The 22,909-nt window shown below is 31.9% G+C and overlaps 3 protein-coding genes across 4 annotated transcripts; 2 read left to right on the top strand and 1 right to left on the bottom strand.

Annotated features, from left to right (window-relative positions):
• The first annotated feature begins 4,764 nt into the window (after positions 1-4,764).
• On the top strand, positions 4,765-6,181 carry LOC126688020 (CASP-like protein 1E1). Its single transcript, XM_050382580.2, has 2 exons — positions 4,765-5,078; positions 5,695-6,181. Exons 1-2 carry the CDS (start codon positions 4,885-4,887, stop codon positions 6,035-6,037), a joined length of 537 nt encoding a protein of 178 aa, XP_050238537.1. The 5' UTR covers positions 4,765-4,884; the 3' UTR covers positions 6,038-6,181.
• A 6,309-nt stretch (positions 6,182-12,490) lies between these two features.
• On the top strand, positions 12,491-16,664 carry LOC126688076 (cytochrome P450 81Q32-like). The gene is made up of 2 exons (XM_050382650.2): positions 12,491-13,534; positions 15,608-16,664. Exons 1-2 carry the CDS (start codon positions 12,653-12,655, stop codon positions 16,226-16,228), a joined length of 1,503 nt encoding a protein of 500 aa, XP_050238607.1. The 5' UTR covers positions 12,491-12,652; the 3' UTR covers positions 16,229-16,664.
• A 1,740-nt stretch (positions 16,665-18,404) lies between these two features.
• On the bottom strand, positions 18,405-22,434 carry LOC126686263 (zinc finger protein CONSTANS-LIKE 13). 2 transcript variants are annotated; one of them, XM_050380307.2, is made up of 5 exons: positions 21,713-22,434; positions 21,053-21,262; positions 19,759-20,045; positions 19,005-19,102; positions 18,405-18,797 (listed from the first exon to the last, which is right to left on the bottom strand). In XM_050380307.2, exons 1-4 carry the CDS (start codon positions 22,262-22,264, stop codon positions 19,012-19,014), a joined length of 1,140 nt encoding a protein of 379 aa, XP_050236264.1. In that variant the 5' UTR covers positions 22,265-22,434; the 3' UTR covers positions 18,405-18,797; positions 19,005-19,011. The 2 variants fall into 2 exon arrangements, with proteins under 2 accessions (XP_050236264.1, XP_050236263.1); XM_050380306.2 differs by having other exon boundaries at positions 18,405-18,819; positions 21,713-22,433.
• Positions 22,435-22,909: the final 475 nt, after the last annotated feature.

Raw genomic sequence — 22,909 nt, 5'->3', positions numbered from 1 at the left:
TTATAATATTTACCTCTCATCTAGTTCATTAACACCGGTGATCACACAGTCCTATTGTTGCCCAATAGATAGCTCGTTTCAGTGGATCTTCCTTGGCTAAGTTTCATACTTAGTGCGATTTATGGAGTTTAAAACAATTGAATACTAATATTCAAAAGTAAACAAATGAACTCACAAACACCGCTAGGTCTGGAACTTAATCCTGTGGTTGTGGTCAGACTGCTGGCTAGCTGGTCGGACTAAACACACAAAGCAAACAGGATAAAACACATCAATATATGTTTCCTATAAAACTTCTAGGTCCTTAAACCCAGATCTAGGTCAAACATATAATCATTTAAACATATAGCACTTATGGTCTGTTTTCTTTTAAAACCATATTATAAATTCTCGTTTTGAGAAAACGTTCTAACTTCTCTCTAGAAGTTATTTTAGGTATCACAATACCCTAAGAAAACCATTTATAGTATAGACCTAATTGTCAAAACAATTCTCGGTCATATACTAAGTATTTAGCAAAACCGATTGCTAAATCTTTAAAACCGTTTAAACGTTGACTTTAACTCTTTTAAAGTCCATTATAAACGTTTAACTTTACTTTTAAAATCTCCTTTTAAAAGTCTTTAGGTTTAGTATATAAAACCTTTTCAATTTCTTCTAACACAAGTTATTGTTTTAAAACGTTTTCGAATCAACGAAACTACGTCAAGTTCTTAGGGCAAAAAGCCCAAAACAAATCCCTATCCGTCAGCGTCTCGGCACGGTGCACGATCGTGCACCTTGGGTGCATGATCGTGCACCCCAGGGCAGTGCACGATCGTGCACAATTGGTGCACGTTCGTGCACCCCAGATGGTGCACGTTCGTGCACCCCAGATGGTGCACGTTCGTGCACCTTGGGTGCACGTTCGTGCACCCTCTCATGGTGCACGTTCGTGCACCAAATGGTGCACGTTCGTGCACCCGAGTGCACAGCCCCGGGAAAGTTGATTTCCCGGGCTTTCCGACGTGCTTTAACTCCATTTTTCCGCCCCTAACACGTATACACATTCCAATCTATCCATATTCACGTTCGAAACGTAAAACTAATACGTTTACGTTCGATTCGATACGGTAACCGTTTATAAACGAATATATATTCGAAATATATCGATATATATCAAAATAAACATTTAATACGGGTATACTACCTCGATTACTTGAGTAATCGTTGAAGAAATGGAGTTAGAATCGAGAAATGGACGAAGTGGTTCGAAACCCTAACTTTCGCCGTCAACCACAGAGCTTCTGCTCTTTTTCCTTTTGAAAAGGAAATGATATAAGGCTTCTGAGCCTTAAATGATAACCTAATGTTGTTTATATATGATTGGCAAAAGTACATTTTAGTACTAGCTCAATCATGCACTTTAAACCAACTTCTAAACTAGTCGTTTGTAGCCAAAACGAAAACGACTTCCAAATTTCGTGAAAATTTTACCAAAAATCTAATAAAATATAACAAGAATAAAAATATAATTTTTATTCCCATCCGACTTATATTTTATTCTTAATAAATCATTTTTGATTTATTAAGCCCGCATTGACTGCGCTTGATAAAATTTCTGCTTCCAAATTTTATCAAATTTTCACGATAACCTTTTAAAAATATTTCGCGAATATTAGCACCAATAATATTCGCTAGGGACTTATGAATTATTCTGCACCCAATTCATAAATCTGTATTCTCTCCGTTAACTATATAACTAACCAAATTTAAATTCTAAAAATTTAAATTTGTAATCCTATAGCCATATTAAAAATTTAGGGACACTTGTAAATTAAATTTATCTTAAAATTTAATTTACCTACTCCCGTCTAATAAAATATTAGACACGTGGCTATATTTTAAATCCTTAAATTTCCGGGTTATTACAATATTTTAATCTAGCAAAATGAGTATTAACCGTATAAATTTTAAAAAAATTATAAATCAATCACAAATCTACAACACAAATCAAGTTGTAAAAATTCTAAATTAGTAAATAATTCTACACAAAAATGCAAACATATATCCAGCTTGAATGATCCACTTGTTGCAGGTACCATCAAACGATCTACAACTCCACATATCTCGCAAAATTTTTTTATTTAGAGAAAAAAAAAACTCATTGCATAGATTAATTAAAAATTAATTGAAATATCACACTAAGACTGAAAGTATAAGGTATAAACTGTTTATTTGGTGTTCGATAGAAGGATTCAATGGTGGGGTGGTGATTTTTAGAAAAAAAATAAGCCCAGAACCACATTCTAACATAAAAGAGTTAAAAATAGGGGATAGGATTTGTTGAGAGAGGAAGAGGGAGAGAAAGAGAAGAGAGGAGATGCTAAATAAAAAAAAAATTGTCTACTTCATATGTCATCTATTCTACTGGTTGAATAGATTGAATCAAAAACCAGTGGCCTCGCATATTTGAACACTGATTCAGTTTTTATAACAGTGAGTTGGACTAAAAAACAGATCTAATAATTCAAAAAAACTTGATCTTTTACCTCTTTTTAATTTTACTCCAATGTTATAAAATCGTCAGTTATATTCAAATCCACACCTTTACTTTCAATTGTACCTGGTTAGCTTTTTTATCATTGAAAAATGTTCAAATTAGTCATTTGTTTTGAATCTTTCAAATGAAAAAGAGTTCAAATAAGTCATTTATAAAAAAAATTTGAATTTTTTCGAATAAAAAAAAGTGAAATTTATAAAATTGGATACAATTAAAATCTAAAGATGTAAATTTGAATACAATTGACGATTTTACAACGTCTGGATGAAATAAAAAAAATTAAAAAGTCAATTTTTTTAAAATATTAAGCCAAAAAAAATTAAAACAATGACGTGTTTTTGAGTGATATTAAAGTTAGTAATATCTTATCAGGAGCTGGCAATTTATATGACAATGTCATAAACATATTGTACTTTATCAATTTATATGCATATCAAAAAACAGTATAAATAAACTTTTTTCTAAATTAAGGTAAAAATAAAAAAATGCTATAAGGCGGAAATCTTTTAAGTAAAGAGGCCATTTAAATATTCTTATTTTGTCTTGTCTTTCTTAAATGGAGAGCAACTCCAAGTCCAACAACATGACCGAAGGAGCAGTGTCGAGCAATAGTAAAGGTAACAATGGTGCAAGGTTACGGTTGATCTTGACTGAAGCGATGGTTGAACCGTTAAGCCAATAAACCATATCCAAAAGTTATTTACTTTTTTTTTGCCAAAAAATAATTATCTCATTAATATAAAATAAATTACTAAAAGTCTCAAATCCACCAACAATAGTAGACTAGATAATTACAGTCAAGGACATTCAGACTACATAAAATGCCACGCAAAAACAATTTACTACATCAATCCAAAAAGATCTAAATCTATATTCTAATCTAGCAAAATGGGTATTAACCGTATAAATCTTAAAAAAAAATCAATCACAAATCTACAACATAAATTATGTTGTAAATATTCTAAATTAGTAAATAATTCTACATAAAAATGCAAACATACATCCAGCTTGAATGATCCACTTGTTGCGGGCACCATCAAACGATCTACAACTCCACATATCTCGCAAAAAAATTTTATTCAGAGAAAAACAAAATTCATTGCGTAGATAAATTAAAAATTAATTGAAGGATTCAAAGGTGGTGATTTTTAGGGAAAAAAAGCTCAAAACCACATTCTAACATAAAAAGTTAAAAATTGGGGATAGGGTTTATTGAGAGAGGAAGAGGGAGAGAAAGAGAAGAGAGGAGATGCTAAATCAAAAAAAAATAAAAAATTGTTTACTTCATATGTCATCTACTCTACTAGTTGAATAGATTGAATCAAGGCCTCGCATATTTGAACACTGATTCATTTTTTAGAACAGTGAGTTGGACTAAAACAGATCCAATAATTCAAAAAAACTTGATCTTTTATTCCTTTTTAATTTTACTCCGATGTTATAAAATCGTCAGTTATATTCTAATTCACACCTTCACTTTTAATTGTACCTGGTTAGCTTTTTTTTTTCATTAAAAAAAATGTTCAAATTAATCGTTTGTTTTGAATCTTTCAAATGAAAAAAAGTTCAAATAAGTCATTTATAAAAGTTTTTTTGAATTTTTTCGAATAAAAAAGAGTGGAATTTCTAAAAGCGGATATAATTAAAATTTAAATATGTAAATTTGGATACAATTGACGATTTTACAACGTCTGAATGAAATTAAAAAAAAAATTAAAAAGACATTTTTTTTAAAATATTAAGCCAATTTTTTTTTAAAACAATTACGTGTTTTTGAGTGATATTAAATCTAGTAATATCTTATCTGGAGCTGGCAATTTATATGACCATGTCGAAAACATATTGTATTTGTGGGAAATTCTTACCTAGACCATTGTACTGTATCAAAAAAAAAACACGTGTAGCTAATTACATTAAAATTTTAATTCAAACATTTACTGAACAAAAAATGCCAATAATTTACCCCATTAATCATTTCTTCGGCAATTACTTAAAATGGCATAACTTATTTTTTGTCTTTATTAATTCACTATCAATGTCGATGCGCATTAATATTATTCAATGTCAATGAACAGTAAACTGCATTGCTGTTCACTAAACTAGCCGATCCTTCCTTTTCAGACTACTCCGACCGGTTATAATCACAGTGGACAAAAATAGATTTCTTCCTTATGAAATTATGGAGAACTAGATTCTGTCTTCAATGCCCTCAACTTCCCGAATGTACTTACATTAATACCAACATCACATAATAGTCAATAATAACACTCTATTTAAGTCTTGTTTTTTTGCTTGTTTTCCCTTGTCTATCTAACTTTGGAAACAACTCTAAACCTAGCAGCATGACTGAAGAAGCAGCAATGGCGAGCAATGATAAGGTAGCAACGGCGAGCTTTCGGTCTTACGAGATAATGCTGCGGATTCTGGTGTTTCTGTTTACGTTCGTTGCTGCTGTATTGGTCTGTGTTGATAAACAGACTAAGCGTATTTACGGGGTTCCTTTTACTGCTAAGTGGCAAAATCTCTCAGCCTTAGTGTAAGCCTTCTTAACCATTTGATTATAATTACAATGCAATTAGCGGCCGTTTTTAAAATTTGAGGTTAGAATTTTGCTTCCGTAAGAAATTTATCTGGCTCGAGTGAGAATTAGTTTAAATGTAGAAAGTTTCAAAGTGTCGTCCTAGACATCTCATATACCTTTCGATCAGAAAAGGGAAAGGAAATGCGATTATTTAAATCTCATAATGAGTTAATTGATAAAGATTGATAAAATCAAACTTTATTAGATGATTAGGTCTTAATTTTTTAGGGTTAATTGAAAAAGAATCATAAACTTTAGCTACTTACAATTACAACACAAATTTTAAATTTTATTAATCATTAGTTGATTTTTATTTTTTGACAAATCGGAATATCCAGTTGTTTTCCGTTGAAAAGCTGCTGATGTGGTTCCACACAGCGGTATATATTATGATATCTACATAAACATTTTTCAATATAAAAGTGTTCCAATTTATCAAATTATAAGATTTGGTGAATGATTCTAACAAATTTTAAAATTCATGTTGTAATTGTAGCACACTTAAAATTCATAGTTTAATTTGTATTTAATCTTTTTTTTAATCAATTATTGAATTTTCTTTGTTGATCAGGTTTTTTCTGATATCGAACAACATAGCTTGGTTATATGCAGCAGGATCTGTAATATATGCCAAGGCCGCTGGTAGCAAAAACAGCAAAGGAAAACTTGTGGTGATGCTACTGGATTTGATGATATTAGGATTGCAATTCTCCGCGATTGGAGCGGCCACCGCTGTCGGAGTGCTCGGCCAATATGGAAACTCGCACACAAATTGGCATAAAGTCTGCTATGTGTTCTCTGCTTTCTGTGAACAGATGTTAGCTGCTCTTATATTGTCTATTTCTGGAACTTTTGTGCTTCTTTGGCTTGTGGTTATTGCTGTTTTTCACTTATATAAAGGGTCAATCAGGTAGGTTTGTGATTAATTCTGCTCAAAAAGGAAAAAGTTTGGTGTGTATTATGTATTTTGTCACAAATAGGGACACCTATATCAGAAAATGCTTGTTCTGTTTACCTCATTTATAATGTCAAATTAAGACTTATTTACATTTCCTTGATATGTTGGCTCTTTAACACCAGAGTACTTAAATTTCAATTACAGCTTATAAACTTTTTATATTTTAGTTTCGCACTAAATTCATATCGTCTATTTTTCCTTAACACACTTAGAATCAAGTGATGTGGCTTTCGAAAAAAAAAAACAAGGGATGTTTACAAATATACTTAAAACGACAAAAACAATTTCAAATATAACTCCATATTATAGCTTGAAAATTCTACCCTAGCGCGGTTTCAAATGATCTCAAACGGTTTTGAAAACACAATTTTATAATTGTTTATAAAAGGATTTCAAACAGTTTTTAAAAAACAGTTTGCAACATTTTTCTAAAAAGAATTTCAAAAATACATTTTAACATTTATAAATAATAAATCCAAAAAGCACTTTCAAACAATATTTTTTAATAGTTTATAAATACAGTTGCTAAAAATTGTTTCAAACGGTTTCAAATAATTTCAAACGGTTTTTAAAAAATGATTTTAAATAGTGTCAATATTTTCAAAAACGTTTACTAGAAACATTCAAAATAATATATTAAACGAATTATTATGAAAGAATGATGAACTTGTCAAACTATTTAAAAAAAAATTAATAAAATCGTCTATAACAATCAACGATTAATAGGCAAAAATAAATAAAAAAGATAAAGAGATTCAAAAGAAAACAATTATATTCTAATTTTGATAAGTAACTTTAAAATTTTAAAAAATGCTAGATTATAGGCCATTAATTAAATTAGATAAATGGCTATAATTGAAACTTAAAAATACAAAATAGGTTAAAATTAGTGTTTTTAAAAAATTTGATTAGAATTGACCTCTCCCAAAAAGATTTTGCAATCCTTAGAATATTAAGCTTACTTATTATATGTTATATGGGTAGATTGGATCAAAATAATAAGTTTTTCTTTTCTTTTTTGAGATTAACATAGAGACTATTATATTAACTCTAGAATAAAATCAAGGGTTAATTCCTAAAAAAATCACGAACTTTACACGAAGTTTCATTTTAATCATGAACTTTAAAAGTTGTCATTTAAACGCACGAACTTTCATTTTGTTTCAAATCTATCGCCAAAGTAAAATCCGGTGTATTTTATCGAACCAAAAATTCCTAATCCTATATACTCTAACTAAAAGATAATAAGATTTAATGTCGATTTATAATTTGGATCTTTTATTAATGGTTTATTAAAGAATTTAGTCAACAAAAATACACTGAAATGATTGATTTGAAACAAAATGAAAGTTCGTACCTTTAAATGACAACTTTTAAAGGTCATGATTAAAATGAAACTTCGTGTAAAGTTCGTGATTTTTTTAAGAATTAACCCTAAAATCAATTATAGTGTAAGAAGTAGGGTAAACATGTAGATATAGTAAAGAAAAAATAATCTATGTTACAATCATAAGTGATTTAGTCGCAGATCTGTCTTACAAAGGTAAATCAAATAGTTGTGAAAGAGTTGAATACAAGCTGATTTTTTAAGAAATCTGCGTATAGATACTTGAACTATTGCAAACTTTGCTTCAATCAATAGAAATCTACAACAAACAAACTGAGACCATCACAAGAAACTTAAATAAATCAAGAAAACTTCAAGAAAACAGAATTCGTCAAGAATCGGAATAGATTATCACTTATAACGATAAAATTTTGATCGAACCTGAAAAATATTCTCATATCACAACATATCACAAAACACACAAAAATACAAATATCTCCAAAAAAAGCGAACTATTTGTCAAAACAACAAACTAATTTTCTTTAGAGAAACTTATTTTCCAAAATACACACATATATACAGTGGCGGAACCAGAAATTTTTTCCAGCCCGGGCTAAAAAACACCAAATTAATTTGATTGCTTCTAAATTTGCTTGAATTATCTTATTAGAGTTGGCATTTTTTAGTATTATAATACTAATAAATTTATTCACAATCTAAATTTATTCATAATCTAAAAAAATTAAAAAAAGTAATAAAAATAAACGGAAAATTCATAAAGATTTGATAGAGAAACAATAATGAAATTTGGGAATTTGCCGGTTATTTTGGTATGGAGTTTAAGAATTTGAACCCATAGAAAAGACTGCTAAAATTTTAGGAATATAAGATAGCTTATTTATATAAAGTATTAAACTGGAAATTATTTATATATAATTAGTTATATTCAGGTATATTTTAATTTTAAAATTCAAAGTATAATAATAGAAGTCTTATGAAATTTTGTAGTAGAATTAAGATAATAATAATAAAATTATAAATTTAACTTTTTTATTAAATTACTTCATTAAATAATAATTCAACTTTTAAAATTAAATTTCTCACTTGTGAAATTAATAATTTTATTTTTAAATTAAATTATCTATATCTATACTTCTATACTATATATAAAAGCACGGATTGAGGGGGGGGGGGGATGGGGACATGCAAATTTACTGAATAATTCTTTTCAGTTTACTATTAAATAAATGTTTTATAGTCATTAACTAATTAGTTTTTTAATTAATTACTATTGTAATTAAAGTCCTAATTAGAATAAGTATCTAAATCATCTCCAATTTAATTTTTAGTATATAAAAAAAAACTAAATTGTCTCCAAATTAGTAGGAATACCTATCTTTTAGTTTGATTGAACTATAAAATTAAAATATTATATTTGGTCAATATATTATTATTTAAATTTCTATCTTATTATTTTTAAAGATATTATTAATAAAATTAAGTTAATTATTTAATTATGGTTATTATAAAATCAAAAGAAGAATAAATTCAGTATGGAAAAAAATTTAATAACCGAATATATTATATTTACTTTTACAAAAATTCTTAACTAATTTAATATTAATTATAATTAAAAAATTGATATAATTATAATAAATTTACTAATATGTTCATTGACGAGTTACGTTACGAGCCACGTGCATAGCACGTAATGCGAAACTAGTTTATTAATAGAGTTAATAAATAGAGTTATATTAGTCTTTATCTTTATAATTTAAGATAATTTTTTTTATATTTGCAGTTTAGTTAAAAGTGACAACTAAATAAAAATAGGAGAGTATTTTATATAGATTTTATAAAAATTTCTATTTTATTATTTCAAAACAGAATAACTAAATTAACACTTTAAATAATTTTTTTAAATTGATTTAAAAAATTTAAATTATAAATTATAAACAATGCTAATAAAAAATTGTATAAACATAAAATAAGTTTAAAATAAAACTACATGTACAATTGTTATAGTTTGTCATTTAAACAGATATATTTTTGAAGAAATAGACAAAATGCGTAGTCAACAAATACTAAGGGTATATTAGTCCATTTCAATTATTTTAGAGTGTAGATGAGGATTCAATAGAGAGGTATGACAATGTACAAATTTATTTTTGTGACTTTTCATTGCGACCATTTGATTTGCTCCTAACCGTACTAATAGTTAGGAACCAAAAAACTTCAAGTAAAAAGACAAGGGCCAAATTTGCCCTTTTAAACTAAAAACTCAAATTTTTTTCGTCTTTCTTTTTCGTCTTCTTTAAAGAAAGGCTCAGTTCAGTTGGCAGCCATGGCTGAAGTGCTAAAACTCCAGGCCGACTGTTATCAGTCACACCTCGAATCTCTGAAATTTCGACGGCAGCTCGGGCTCGAGCCTACCCGAGTCTGAACGTGGTTCCGCCCCTATATTAGTCCATTTCAATTATTTTAGAGTTTAGATGAGGATTCAATAGAGAGGTCTGACAATGTACAAATTTATTTTTGTGACTTTTCATTGCGACCATTTGATTTGCTCCTAACCGTACTAATAGTTAGGAACCAAAAAACTTCAAGTAAAAAGACAAGGGCCAAATTTGCCCTTTTAAACTAAAAACTCAAATTCTTTTCGTCTTCCTTTTTCGTCTTCTTTAAAGAAAGGCTCAGTTCAGTTGTCAGCCATGGCTGAAGTGCTAAAACTCCAGGCCGACTGTTATCAGTCACACCTCGAATCTCTGAAATTTTGACGGCAGCTCGGGCTCGAGCCTACCCGAGTCTGAACGTGGTTCCGCCCCTATATGAAAATTTCACAAAAGTCCAAACTTTTTAATTTTATCCAATTTGTCCTGAAACACATGATTTTGTTTCAACTATGTCCAACTACACAGTTTTACTTATGTGGCACTACTGTGTGACATTGCCACATCAGCGCCACGTAGACGCCACATGAGTAAAATTACATAATTGAACATTATTAAAATAAAATCATGTGTTTCTGGATAAATTGGTGAAAATTGAAAATTTTGGACTTTTGTTAATTTCATGAAAGGTTCGACATTTTTTAGTCATTTAGCCTAATTAATATTTAAAGTAGCTTCAAAAGGAGGCAATTAATGATGTTGGTGAACAGATGAATTCACATGAATAGGCTCCTCTAGATACTGCAATTTACAACAATTTACAAATTCTGAAGAAGCTTGGATAGCCAAATTTGAAATATTAAAAGGTAATAGGATGCCCAAAATAGCTTCAATTTCAGCTTTCTAAATATTCCAAAATAGCTAGGAAACAGAATAAAATATTGCTATATTTAAATGAGTCCATCTGGAAAAGTTATTGAGCAAGTGACTGTTGGCCCGGTTGGCCACAGTTCACTGTGCATTTGCATGAGGGCGTGGGTTCGACCCACCCCTCTGCCAGCCAGTGGGCTGAAAAATTATATTTCTTAAAAATTTAACACTGACAACTAACACTTAATCTAGTGTAATTCTATCTTTGACAAAAAAAAATCTGGAAAAGTTATTGAGGAAAATATAATATCCAAAGTTCAGAAAAGGGAAGTAAAGGATATTGGCTCACTCTTATTGCTAAAGGGCTGATAAATCAAACTTGAACTACCACAGGACAGTAAAACAACATATACTCATTAGATTATGCATTTAAACAATGAATACGAGGAGATTGAGCTATTTTTTGTTCTAAAGCAACATCGGAAGGTAGTCTATTAGATAAAGGTCTCCATATGAAAATCTTCAGTTTAGTAAGAATATTTAAATCCCATAAAAACTGCCAATGTTTAGCAGTAAGATCCATAGAGTTTCTTGGAGAACCATAAGTTTTATGTCTCAATGATAATCGATATCCAGATTTGACAATATACACCCCTAAGTTATTGTAATGCAGAATCAATCTATCAAGTTTTTTAAACAGAGGTAAAAGATAGAAAAAATAATTTCAACGTCTTAGCGTATCTATTGGCGAAGCAAGCTTGACAAGATAAGAGGTTGCTAAGTCGAACAAAACACAACTCCTAGCTATGCCAGATCAACAGTCGAGATATAAACACATAGGTCCACGAAGGACATAATCCCTCACATCCATGATGACCGAGATACAATCGGATGATATACAAATACCAAGTTATGAATCACCTGTATCTAGTATCACTGCTATGACAACATGACTTGTTCTCCGGTGTTGACATCCAGATTTTGAGATACAAATGTCGAGGTACAATCTATCCATATTTTATATCTCTGCCACGAAAAGAATTACCTTTTATGCCGAGGGATGAAAAATAGCACACATTGCCTACTTGACACGGGAATAGGGGACCGCCAAATATGGCCTATATAAGTCACATTATGAAGAACCCTAAAAGTGTTTCTTTTTCTATCCCACTTGATATTTCTTCTTTCTCTTTTCTTTTATTTCCCCTACCATATGAGCTGACTTGAGCATCAGAATAAACACTTAGAGACCCTCCATCCGGCGTTCCTTTTGACCCTTATTTGTTCTCTGTGCACAAGTGAATTGGAAAACTGCTCGATCATGATTTATCACTTAGTACTTTCATCGAGAGACTCTTATCTACTTTTAATATGTTATTGATTCAGTTGGGAAAACAATGAAAATGGTGGATCACTCACCATTTCTCTAAAATGGGTATTCGGAAAAGTGAATATTCGACAATGAGTTTTGAGATGAAGAACATGTAAATGTCCTCTGATTCCAGTCTCGAAATCCAATAAGCTAAGTTGTAACTAAAACTTTTTCTCCAAAAATTGTTGAAATACAGTTATATATCTAATCGGTCTAAGGTTTTATATAACAAAGCAAAGTAGAAACAATGTTTTTAGGAGTGTTTATGAGAAAAACAGACAAACTCACTGCTTGTACTTTTGCCATGTAAAAATTTAATAATTTAAAAATAAATAATAAATAATAATTAAAAAATTATAAATATTTATTATTTTATTGTAGATATGACATAACACAACTCAAAAACATATCTAGGACATCCATAAGTATTTCTTTCTAGAAACAAAAGTCATTCTTCCAAAAACTCTTGACTTTCTTCTTTGATTTTTTGAATCACCCACGTCATTAGTGGACACAGAGAGGCGTCGTTTACTTTGTCAACCCCTTCTTCTTCTTCTTCATTCAACCAGTCTATATAGATGGATCTGTAGTATCCAATTCATTTCTCCAAAAATGGCGATCTTAATCAATCTATTTCTTTTCTTTATCCTCTACACCATCACCAAACATCTCTTCAACAAGATCCGAAATCTCCCGCCAACCCCCTTCCCATCCCTCCCAATAATCGGCCACCTCCACCTCATCAAGAAACCGCTCCACCGATCACTCTCCGCCTTATCCAACCGCTATGGCCCCATCCTCCTCCTCCAGTTTGGCTACCGCCGTGTCCTCATCGTCTCCTCCCCCTCCGCCGCCGAAGATTGCTTCACCAAATGCGACATCGCGTTCGCCAACCGTCCGCGTCTCCTCGCCGGAAAACACTTAGGTTATAACTTCACAACGCTGACGTGGGCGCCGTACGGTGACAAACTACGAGAGCTTCGGAAATTGTCCGCCGTCGAGGTTCTATCGGCTCATCGCGTGCAGTTACTGTCTGGAATCCGTACCGATGAGGTGAAATTGATGATTAAATCTTTGTTTAGGAATAAGAAAAATGAAGAACAGGTTAATTTGAAAACTATATTTTTTGAGCTGATGTTAAATGTGATGATGAGGATGATCGGCGGGAAGAGGTATTACGGAGATAACGTTGAGGAAGTGGAGAAGGCAAAGATTTTTCAGGCGATTGTGAGGGAGACGTTTATTGCGGCGGGGACTAATATGGGGGATTTTTTGCCGTTGGTGGCGGCGATTGGTGGCGGTGAGGAGAAGCTGAAGAAATTGGCGGTGAGGAGAGATTGTTTTATTCAGGATTTGATTGATGAACATAGGCAACGGATTGCGAGTTCTTGTTTGCCGGAGGAGAGGAGTAAAAGTTTGATTGAGGTGTTGCTGGCGCTTCAGGAATCGGAACCGGAGAATTATTCTGATCAGACTATCAAAGGGCTTATGCTGGTAAGATTGATTTATCGCTTCTCATTTATTAATTAGCGCTAATCATCTGATTTAATTAATTAATTAGTGTCGATCATCTCATTTAATTAAGAACAAATTATTATGATTCCCCTCACCTTTATCATAATTTAGATTTTAGTTTAGCCTTTCTTATTTGAAAATCAAATGATATATTTCTGTCAACAATTTAATCTTTTTATTGTGTTAGTCAACCGAGTCAACCAAATTATATAGTTCCTTACTTTTATTTTTGTTGGTAATTTTATCCCTCATTTTTATTTCTATCAATGATTTCATTTTTTATGTTTAAAATTAATTTACCTATAAGACTTTTGACTTTATTGACTAATATCAAAAATGGATAGAGAACTAAATTTTTGATGGAAATAAATGTAAAAGATTATATTGTTTGATTTTTAAATACTCCCTCCGTCCCACTTTAGAAGTCCCATTTGACTTTACACACAGATTAAGAAAACATTAATTATTCTTGTCTTTTCATGTTTTTTCATGTTTTGCCCCTATTAATGATAGTGGAATTTTCCATAGAACTCTTTTAAGATAACTAAAATAAGGGTGAAATGGGGTATTCAATGGAAAATTATTCTAAAAATAGTAATGGGACTTTTTAAATGGGGCATCCCAAAATAGAATATGGGACTTCTTAAACGGGACGGAGGGAGTAAGATGGATTAAAATGTGAATTATGACAACTATAAGAAGTCTTATGGTAATTTACTTTTTAATTAATTAACGGTCAAATGTTGTAAAAAGGCCAACCTTTCACAAAAGTTTCACAAAAGTCCTGACCTTTCAATTTTGTTGATTTGGCCAAAAACTGATCATTTGGTTTCACAAAAGTCCTGACCTTTCAATCTTGTCGATTTTGGCCAAAAATGGATTATTTGGTTTCACAAAAGTCTCGACCTTTCAATATTTAGCAGGCCACATAGGTGTCACATAGGCTCCACATAGGCAAATTGAAATCAAATTGAGAGTTGGCCACAATTGAAACCAAATAATTTGTTTTTGGCCAAAATCGACAAAATTAAAAGGTCGGGACTTTTATAAAACTTTTATGAAAGGTTTGGCTTTTTTAAACATTTGGCCTTAATTAACTGATGAATTAGCGTTAGTTATTTGCTAGCCTAAAAATTAAAAATTCCAAAAACGCAGAAGATAATAACTTGAAGAAGAAAACAAAAAAGGAAACTTCTAACCTCTGTTTTGTTGGATGATTTCCAAGTTGTGTTCCCACGCAAGTGAGTGTGAAAATGTCTTCTAAGTTCAAACAATGACATGACTTTTGAACCTAAATTAATCATGATGTTTAAGTGTCTTTCACATTTAGCACAAGCTTTTATGTACTATAATAAAGATAAATACTAAACTCTAGTTATACTTTCAAAAACAAAATGCTAATTAATTTTTAAATTGATGAATCGATAGTTAAAATAAATCTTTAGAAAACCAAATTGATGATCAAATCAGTATGGCGCCGCCATTTAACAATTCAACCAGTTTAATCACCAGTTAAATAGCTTAATAAAAATAAATATATGTGGCCTTGTAAATAGTTCGGTGATTGAAAAAATGGTTAAAAGCACTTGTTTGATATTTTTTTTTAAATAAATAGTAATTTAAACACCAGAATAACTTTTTTAATTTCATTTAATTCTAGAGAGCTTTGATCTTTTATACAAATAGTTCGCGCAGTTTTTATCTTTAGTCTTTAAACTTTTAACTCTTTTACTTCAGAAGAATTGATTACTCTGAAGGTTTGGTTTCGCCCATGTTCATAACACTGCACATTAAATAATACTAACTGTTCAAATTGTATATAGTTTAATTGCTTTTTTGAAAAAAATAGAATTATATTTTGAGACAAACAAAAATGAAAGAGTAAGTATGAACTTTTGGGAAGGAATACTAAGGGTTGAATAAAAATCTAGCCACAAATTAAATACTAAAGATTATAACTTGTTTAGGGAAAATTTTACTAATAATATAATGGAATATAACTTTTTTCTAGTACTAATGTACTAATTTGTTAGTTATTTTGTGTTAAAACAGGTGATGCTATCAGCAGGAACTGATACTTCATCAGTAACTATGGAATGGGCAATGTCAGCTCTAGTGAACAATCCTGAAGTAATAAAAAAAGCACAGAAAGAACTTGACAGTGTCATTGGAGATGATCGTCTAATGGACGAATCTGATATACCAAATCTTCCTTATCTTCATTGCATCGTTAATGAAGTAATGCGAATGTATCCAGCAGGACCATTATTGGTTCCTCATGAGTCCTCAGAGGAGTGTTATATAGGAGGCTATCGCATCCCCGCTGGGACAATGTTGTTTGTAAACATGTGGAGTATTCAAAATGACCCTAAATACTGGGAGGAGCCCGAAAAATTTAAGCCGGAGAGATTTGTAGGGTGCGAAGGAGTAAGAGACGGGTTTAGATTGATGCCTTTTGGATCAGGAAGGAGGAGCTGCCCTGGAGAAGGCTTGGCTTTGCGCATGATTGCTTTAGGCATAGGTTCACTCCTTCAGTGCTTTGATTGGGACAGAGTTGGCGCAGATTTGGTAGACATGACTGAAGGTGTTGGACTCACCATGCCTAGGGCTCATCCTTTGGTGGTCAAATGTAACCCACGTTCATCCATGGTCAACCTGCTCTCTAAGGTTTGAATAAGTGGCGTAGCCAGAAATATTGTCAGGCAGGGCGAACTGTTAGGAAAAAAAGTTTTAATCGTCGGTTTCTTCATATAAACCAGGACGGAGCTTTGAGTCCGTATTTTTTTCCTAAAGAAATTTATGTCTCTAATCAGCTCCGACGAAGGTGAACGCGCGGCCCGTCCGTGAGTGGTGCTATCACTGGTTTGAATTGTTTTGCATGTATATATATCCAGTTCGGGTTCATACTTTATTTATGAATCCAATCAATTAAAAGTTATGGAAATTATATGCATTCTTTCAACTTTTAATTAGTTGGATTTATGAATAAAACACAGATTTGGACTAGGTAAGTCTTTTTGTTAGTGTATTATAGTCTATAAAGGATTTATGCGGACCTCTTTAAGATTTTAATTGGTGTTGGTATAGAGAAGAACACGAGTTTGCCTTATATACTCAGTTCCTGTTATGTCATTTTCATTTTGGCATAATCAAATTTTAGAACAGGTCAATTACACAAGCAGTTGCTGATTTTCAGTTCTAGCAAAGTTGCCAAAGAAATTTTAAAGAGATTGAATGTGTAATAATAATATTAATTTATGGCCTTCTTTAGATCAAAAAGCTCTGAGTTGAGAAGAAATAGACAATTCCATAAAGCATGTTTCCTCAATTGGCAGAGAAATGAGATTAGTATATGGCTTCACAAACCCTATCTAGACTCCCATTATTAATTTATTTCTGCGTGTTTTAAATTTCTATTTTTTGGAAATAAGAAAGAAAGTGGACAATTATATTAAGATGAAAGGGATATTTTTTTATTTATCTAAAATTGAACCAAACTAAGAAATGACTATTTCACGTAGAATATACCTCATCAATTTTGTGAATTAAAACAGAAATAATTTTTCTTAAAGTTGGTGTATGTAAAAAATTAAACAGGACAACTCTATTATCTCTTGAGCAATTACTTGAAATGTCAATGCATTCTTATATGTTAATGAATAGTAAATAGCATCGGTGTTCACTTAGGGTATGTTTGGTTCAAATGAATTTCACAATTTTTATGAAATTCAATTGAATTTTTACAAAATATGTGTGGTTCAAATGAACTTTCACAATTTAAATTTACATTTACACTCGAAATACGATATTTAATTTATTTTACTTTATTTAAAATTAAATTCATATTCAAAATTTGGAAAACTAAACACAAAAATTCATTTTCAAGTAGAATTCATTTAGAAATGAAACGAAATGAAATGAATTATATACTAGAATTGATCCAAATAGGCCCTTAACTAGCAATACCCTTCATTTGCCGACTACGACTGGAGAAATAGCTTTCTTTTACGAAATTAAGACAGTATCACATTCTGTCTTCATTGCCTTCAACTTCCCCCAATCTACTTAAATTAATATCAACTTAACACTTTTTTTTTTAGAAACTTAACACTATTTAGTTTCAATTTTTTTATTCTCTTCACTCGTCGTCTATCTAACAACCACTTGGAAGCCCAACAGCATGACTGAAGAAGAAGCAGCACCGAGCAATAGTAAGGTAATAATGGCACAGAGCTTTTGGAATCACGTAAAATATCGTCCCCATCGCTGTTAGTGCAGAATGAAAGTAGGGCTAGGATCTGTAATATATTCTAAGGCTAAGGCAGTTGATAGCAAAGCAGCAACGGAAAACTTGTGCTTATGAATTTAGATTTTATAATATTAGCATTGCTCTTCTCTGCGATTGGGGCTGCCAACAATGTTGGAACGGAGACACACACAAATTGGCAGAGAGTCTGCAATACTGTTAGCTGCTCTTGTATTATGTTTTTTCTACAACTTTTGTGCTTCTTTGGCTTGTGGTGATTGCTGTTTTCAGCCTATATAAAATGTCAATCAGGTGGATTAAAAATATGTTCATATGATGCTTTTTTTGTTATGGATATGTTAATATGATGTTAATTATGATTAAGTAGGACAAAAAGTTTGGTGAAAATTGCGAATTTTATCATAACTAAGAGTACCTCTTAGTAAATGCTTGTATACTTTTTCACTTCAATTCTAATGTCAAATTGCCTCTTTTCTTTTTGTATTTTTCAAGTTTCTGCTGGAAATACGGCTACTTTTCCTTAAAATAAACTCTTCTAGTGGAATATTTGCATTAACTTATAACAGAGTAAAACTCAAAGGATTGAACAATTTTTATGTTTCTCATTAAATGCAATTATAGTCTATATTCTTTTCACACATCGAGTCATAATTTTCTGATGCAAGGGAAGAACTACATCACATTTTCCAACTTCCTGAAAATTACACGGCGGATCATGCTACGGTTACTACCCAATAGTCTCGAGTAGGCTCAGCATCGGAACCCCAATCTCTCACATTTGCAATTATATGCTCTACACACACGTTGACTCGCAATGTTCAACATAATCAACATTTTTGTACAATAAGTAATAAGCTAATAATCTTATAGTTTCATAGCTGCCTAACATAATCTCAGCTATCCATCCTAGCATTTTGTCCAGCAGCTTCTGCGCTGTTTCTTTTTACTGTTTTAAACCCCCCAAAATTGAGATATCTGCAGATTCAAGTTTCTACAGCTGAGAAGACAGTATGTGTTAGGCATGAAAATCACACGTAATTATGAAAATATCACCAAGTCCAATTAATTATGCTATCATCAAGTTGCTGCATATGTGAGCAGAATGCTAAGAACACAGATGAACTGACAACAGTATGGTGTGTTCATCATGTGGCTTAGCAGCAAATGAACTGTGTTGCTTACCGTTACTTCAGCGTTCTATCTTTGCAAAGCGTCCCTTAATTCTTGTTCTGCTTTCCGCACGGGCCTTCCTTGTTTCATATCTAACGTGCTTATCGTACCTATTGATTTTTGAGAAAAAAGAAAGTTAGTTCAGATCATGTCTCGGGTTGCTCAAATTATCCATCCATGTATAGTAGCCGGGTTCAATAATAAATTCAAGGGAAAACCATAAAACTACCCAAAAAAATTCACTTAGTTCTTAAAAATACGCTTTAAGTCTAAAAATTGCATCTTTATCTAAAAAAAGACGATTAAATTTATCACTTTTTACGCTTTTATTTATTCCTAATATAAATACATTGTAGATATGTGTCAGATACCTCAAAGATACATCTTCGATAAATCTGTGATACATCTAACATACTAAGTGAAAACTTTTAGATACAAGTGAACTATTTGGATACAAAATGAAAACGTTTTAAAAATGTATTTTTTAAATTTTGACAGTTTTAGGCTACTTTTGTAATTTAGCCTTTATATGACCTAGCTGTCAGCTTCACATGCTACATTAATGCAGCATAATTAAAGCTCTATACTCGTTCATCTTATATAGCACTCAATAACAAGGTCACAAATCAATTTTCATAACAGAATGCTTTAAGTCTCCACCAATTATTCGGGACCTATTACTATTATGATCATCAATTGATTCAACTAGTCATCGCGGTAAATAAACTTTCAGAAATCATGTTAGATAGAAAGATGTAAGCGCTACCTTCGTGTTTTCTTTTTCTCTTTGTACCGTGAGAGTGCAGAGTCCCTTTCCTGGCTGTTTATCTCATGCAATTTAACTTTTGGGCCAGCTGTTAGCATTCCAGTAGGGACAGGATACTGTGTTTCACCTTCATGACTGCCATTGGCATAACTTACACTACCATCAATGTTGGACTGCTTGTCAGGAACAACAGGACCTTCTTCCAAGTTGCTTCTCCTTAATGTCGAAGGAAGATACTTTTGATCCCCAGCCTCAGCAGTATCACTCAACCAACTAAATATATTTTCCTGCACGATTACATCATTTTGAATATCAGTTACACAATGTGTGATTCTAAATTATCGTTGCTAAACTGATAGAACAGGTTACAGGGGTAGCTTTGTACTCGAGCAGATCTTATTAACATGTCAACTCTGACCATTTGAATCTTTTAAGGGACAGAAAAAAATCAGAATTTTGCATATCAGATAATTAAATGACGACGTGATTTAATAGCATAAGCAAAGCTCATGGAAGGACGAGAAAATACACATTCATAGTCCAGCAGACCACCAAGGAATTTAGTACACAAGGATGTAGTGTGATATATGACCTGCCAACAGAACTTACAGCACTAAACTTCACATGTATGCTAAACTCCAAAAGCCCCAATGCAGCGAAACTGTTATGTTCTACTTCGATAAAACAATACTAGTTTTAGTGTTAGTTAAAGATAAAATTATCAAAATATCCTTATAGTCTTATCATATGCAATTCATAATGATTCACTTTAAAAGATTAAAAGGGTATTTTAAGAACATTACTATAACTTATTTATAATTAACTAATTTTTTAATCCTTATAAAAGTGTAACTTTATCTATTTCTATGGGATGGAGGGAGTACTAAGTTTGTATCATTTAATTAGCCACGCTAACCCTAACACAAGCTTGTCTTTCCCGCACATTAATCGATTAGATTCAGAACCAATCACTCGATTCCATCCATATTCCATTCCGCCTAAAATCTGAATGATCTGGAATTCCTTTCCAAATCGTCCGCAGGTACATAAACTGCTTGAATCGAAGTTATGCAGGCTTGTTGGAAAACTCGCTGTCGGACTTGATTAATCGTTCTAAAAAAAAAAAAAGAAGAATGCCGAACAAAATTGTGTTAACCCTATTCACTCACGTCAACTGTATATAACTGAACAGCCTGAACTCATGCCTTAACCAGTTAGAAATTGAAAGCTGCATCTACATGAAGAATCCTTACCATCTATAGTTATATAAAACACAAAACATAATAAGCATTACCTCAAAAGAATCCAATGGGACTTGTCGTGCATCAGGTTCACAGCCTGTACATAAATCCCTTGTTTGCACATTTTCTCCAGCAGATGACCGCGACACATTAATAAGCTCCTTGTCTACATTTTCACAGTTAGTATCAGGTTCCAACCCAGCTAACTCACGAAGCTGACGGAGTACTTCTTCCTTATGTTTCCCACAAACCGCATTACGATTCTGATTCAATAATAATTTCCAGAGTCAAATCAGAATCAAAAGAGTCCATCGAACAATTTGACAATTCACATAGAAGCACACCTAGCTGCAAATATCTCTAAATCTACCAATGTCTAATGCATGACAGTAAACAAATTCTTCTAAACACTGTTTGGAAAGATAAAATCACTAGAATTCTACTCTTTCAACTTTGAAAAACAAGGGATTTTGAATAAAATGAAAACATCCACGAAAATTATCATTTCAGAGAATTAATAGAAACAATTTGTTTCACACATAAAGATTCGAAACAAGGCCTCACGCCAAAGAAACCGGTATAACACATATTGCACAACATAAAATTCTACAACTAAGCTGAAGCCAAACTAAACTCAACTAATTATGCACAAAGATGGATAAAGCACAAATCCAAAGTCCAAAAAACACAAAATGAACGAAAAACGAACTCACCTTAGGCAGAGGAGGGACACCTAAAGCCTGAAGATTAGAGCCAGAGTCCCCAGAAACTATCAAATCATCAATGCTACCAACAGCAGGAGTTTCCCAGAAAGATAAATCCAAATACCCATCTTCTAAACCCGACCCATCAAATCCAGAACTCACCAACTCATTACTCTCATCACCAAAAAACAAATCTTTCTTATCTTTCTTACCACCCAGATCTTCAAACCCCAAAATACCAACAAAATCACTCACAGAAGGGAACCCATTAAACCCTTCAATGGGCCTCCGATTATGCACACAAGATGAGGAAAGACTGTGGCTTTCCCAGTCACAATTCTGGCAGAAAACAGACCTCTCCGTTTCACAAAAAATCGAAGCAGGGGAAGCATCACACACATCACACAACAATGATCGAGTATGCTTAGAAAAAAGCTGATTGGTTGAGTGAACCTCACGGTCACATGATATACAAAGCTTAGCAGAATCAGCTCTGCAATAAAGAAGAGCTGTAGATTCATTACAGTAATCACAGAGCCTATTTTCTTGTTGGGGTTTCATGGTTTGGTGTTGCTCAGTAGAATCAGACAGCAGCTGTATAAATCTTGGGAAGTTAAGGCATATTATATTAGCCTTAAAATGGTGCTAATGATGGTGGATAAGGACTATTTTAGATTAGGTGACATAAAAATCTTACTACCATTCCTTGGTGTGCAAGAATATCTTCAAAATTGAAGTACAACTCCTTTGATTTTTATTGGTTATTTTGTCGTATAGTTTGAGCTTTTTATAAAAAAAATTATAAATATGTGATTAAGGGTTCACATCAGTTATTAATTAATTGGGACCAAGTAGACAACTATTAGAAAGAACATTGTAGCGAGTTCAGATAGTAAAGACAGAAACAAGTGGCTATTCAATGAAAAAGACCTAGAAGTTGAGAGATTTATGTAAGATTTTCTAATTAATAACTTTTCTAACAAATAACATTGTTTGAAATAATTGTTCAATGCAACAATTGCGCAACGTCGTTCGTATAGTAAACCAATAATATGTTTTTGTTGTTAAAATATTTAATAATAAAAATTAAACAAACATTAGATATTCTATCATCGCAAACATCTCATTCGCTAGTTGTATAAATGACGTATCACAACTGTTACGTGTAATAAGCATATCATTATTTTGTGCACCTTGTAGATATTT

This window comes from Mercurialis annua, linkage group LG6, assembly GCF_937616625.2.
Source record: "Mercurialis annua linkage group LG6, ddMerAnnu1.2, whole genome shotgun sequence".
NCBI classification, from domain to species: Eukaryota; Viridiplantae; Streptophyta; class Magnoliopsida; order Malpighiales; family Euphorbiaceae; genus Mercurialis; species Mercurialis annua.
This window is presented reverse-complemented; position numbering and strand designations above follow the sequence as displayed.

What these genes read in the sequence shown, in the direction of transcription:
- LOC126688076 (XM_050382650.2), top strand. Translation starts at nt 12,653, where the DNA reads ATGGCGATCTTAATCAATCTATTTCTTTTCTTTATCCTCTACACCATC. An exon ending in CTATCAAAGGGCTTATGCTG is followed by an intron (nt 13,535 to 15,607) that starts GTAAGATTGATT and finishes GTGTTAAAACAG; the next exon opens with GTGATGCTATCAGCAGGAAC.
- LOC126686263 (XM_050380307.2), bottom strand. Translation starts at nt 22,264, where the DNA reads ATGAAACCCCAACAAGAAAATAGGCTCTGTGATTACTGTAATGAATCT. An exon ending in GTGTCCCTCCTCTGCCTAAG is followed by an intron (nt 21,263 to 21,712) that starts GTGAGTTCGTTT and finishes TTATTGAATCAG; the next exon opens with AATCGTAATGCGGTTTGTGG. An exon ending in GAGAAAAAGAAAACACGAAG is followed by an intron (nt 19,103 to 19,758) that starts GTAGCGCTTACA and finishes AAAAATCAATAG; the next exon opens with GTACGATAAGCACGTTAGAT.
- LOC126688020 (XM_050382580.2), top strand. Translation starts at nt 4,885, where the DNA reads ATGACTGAAGAAGCAGCAATGGCGAGCAATGATAAGGTAGCAACGGCG. An exon ending in CAAAATCTCTCAGCCTTAGT is followed by an intron (nt 5,079 to 5,694) that starts GTAAGCCTTCTT and finishes TTTGTTGATCAG; the next exon opens with GTTTTTTCTGATATCGAACA.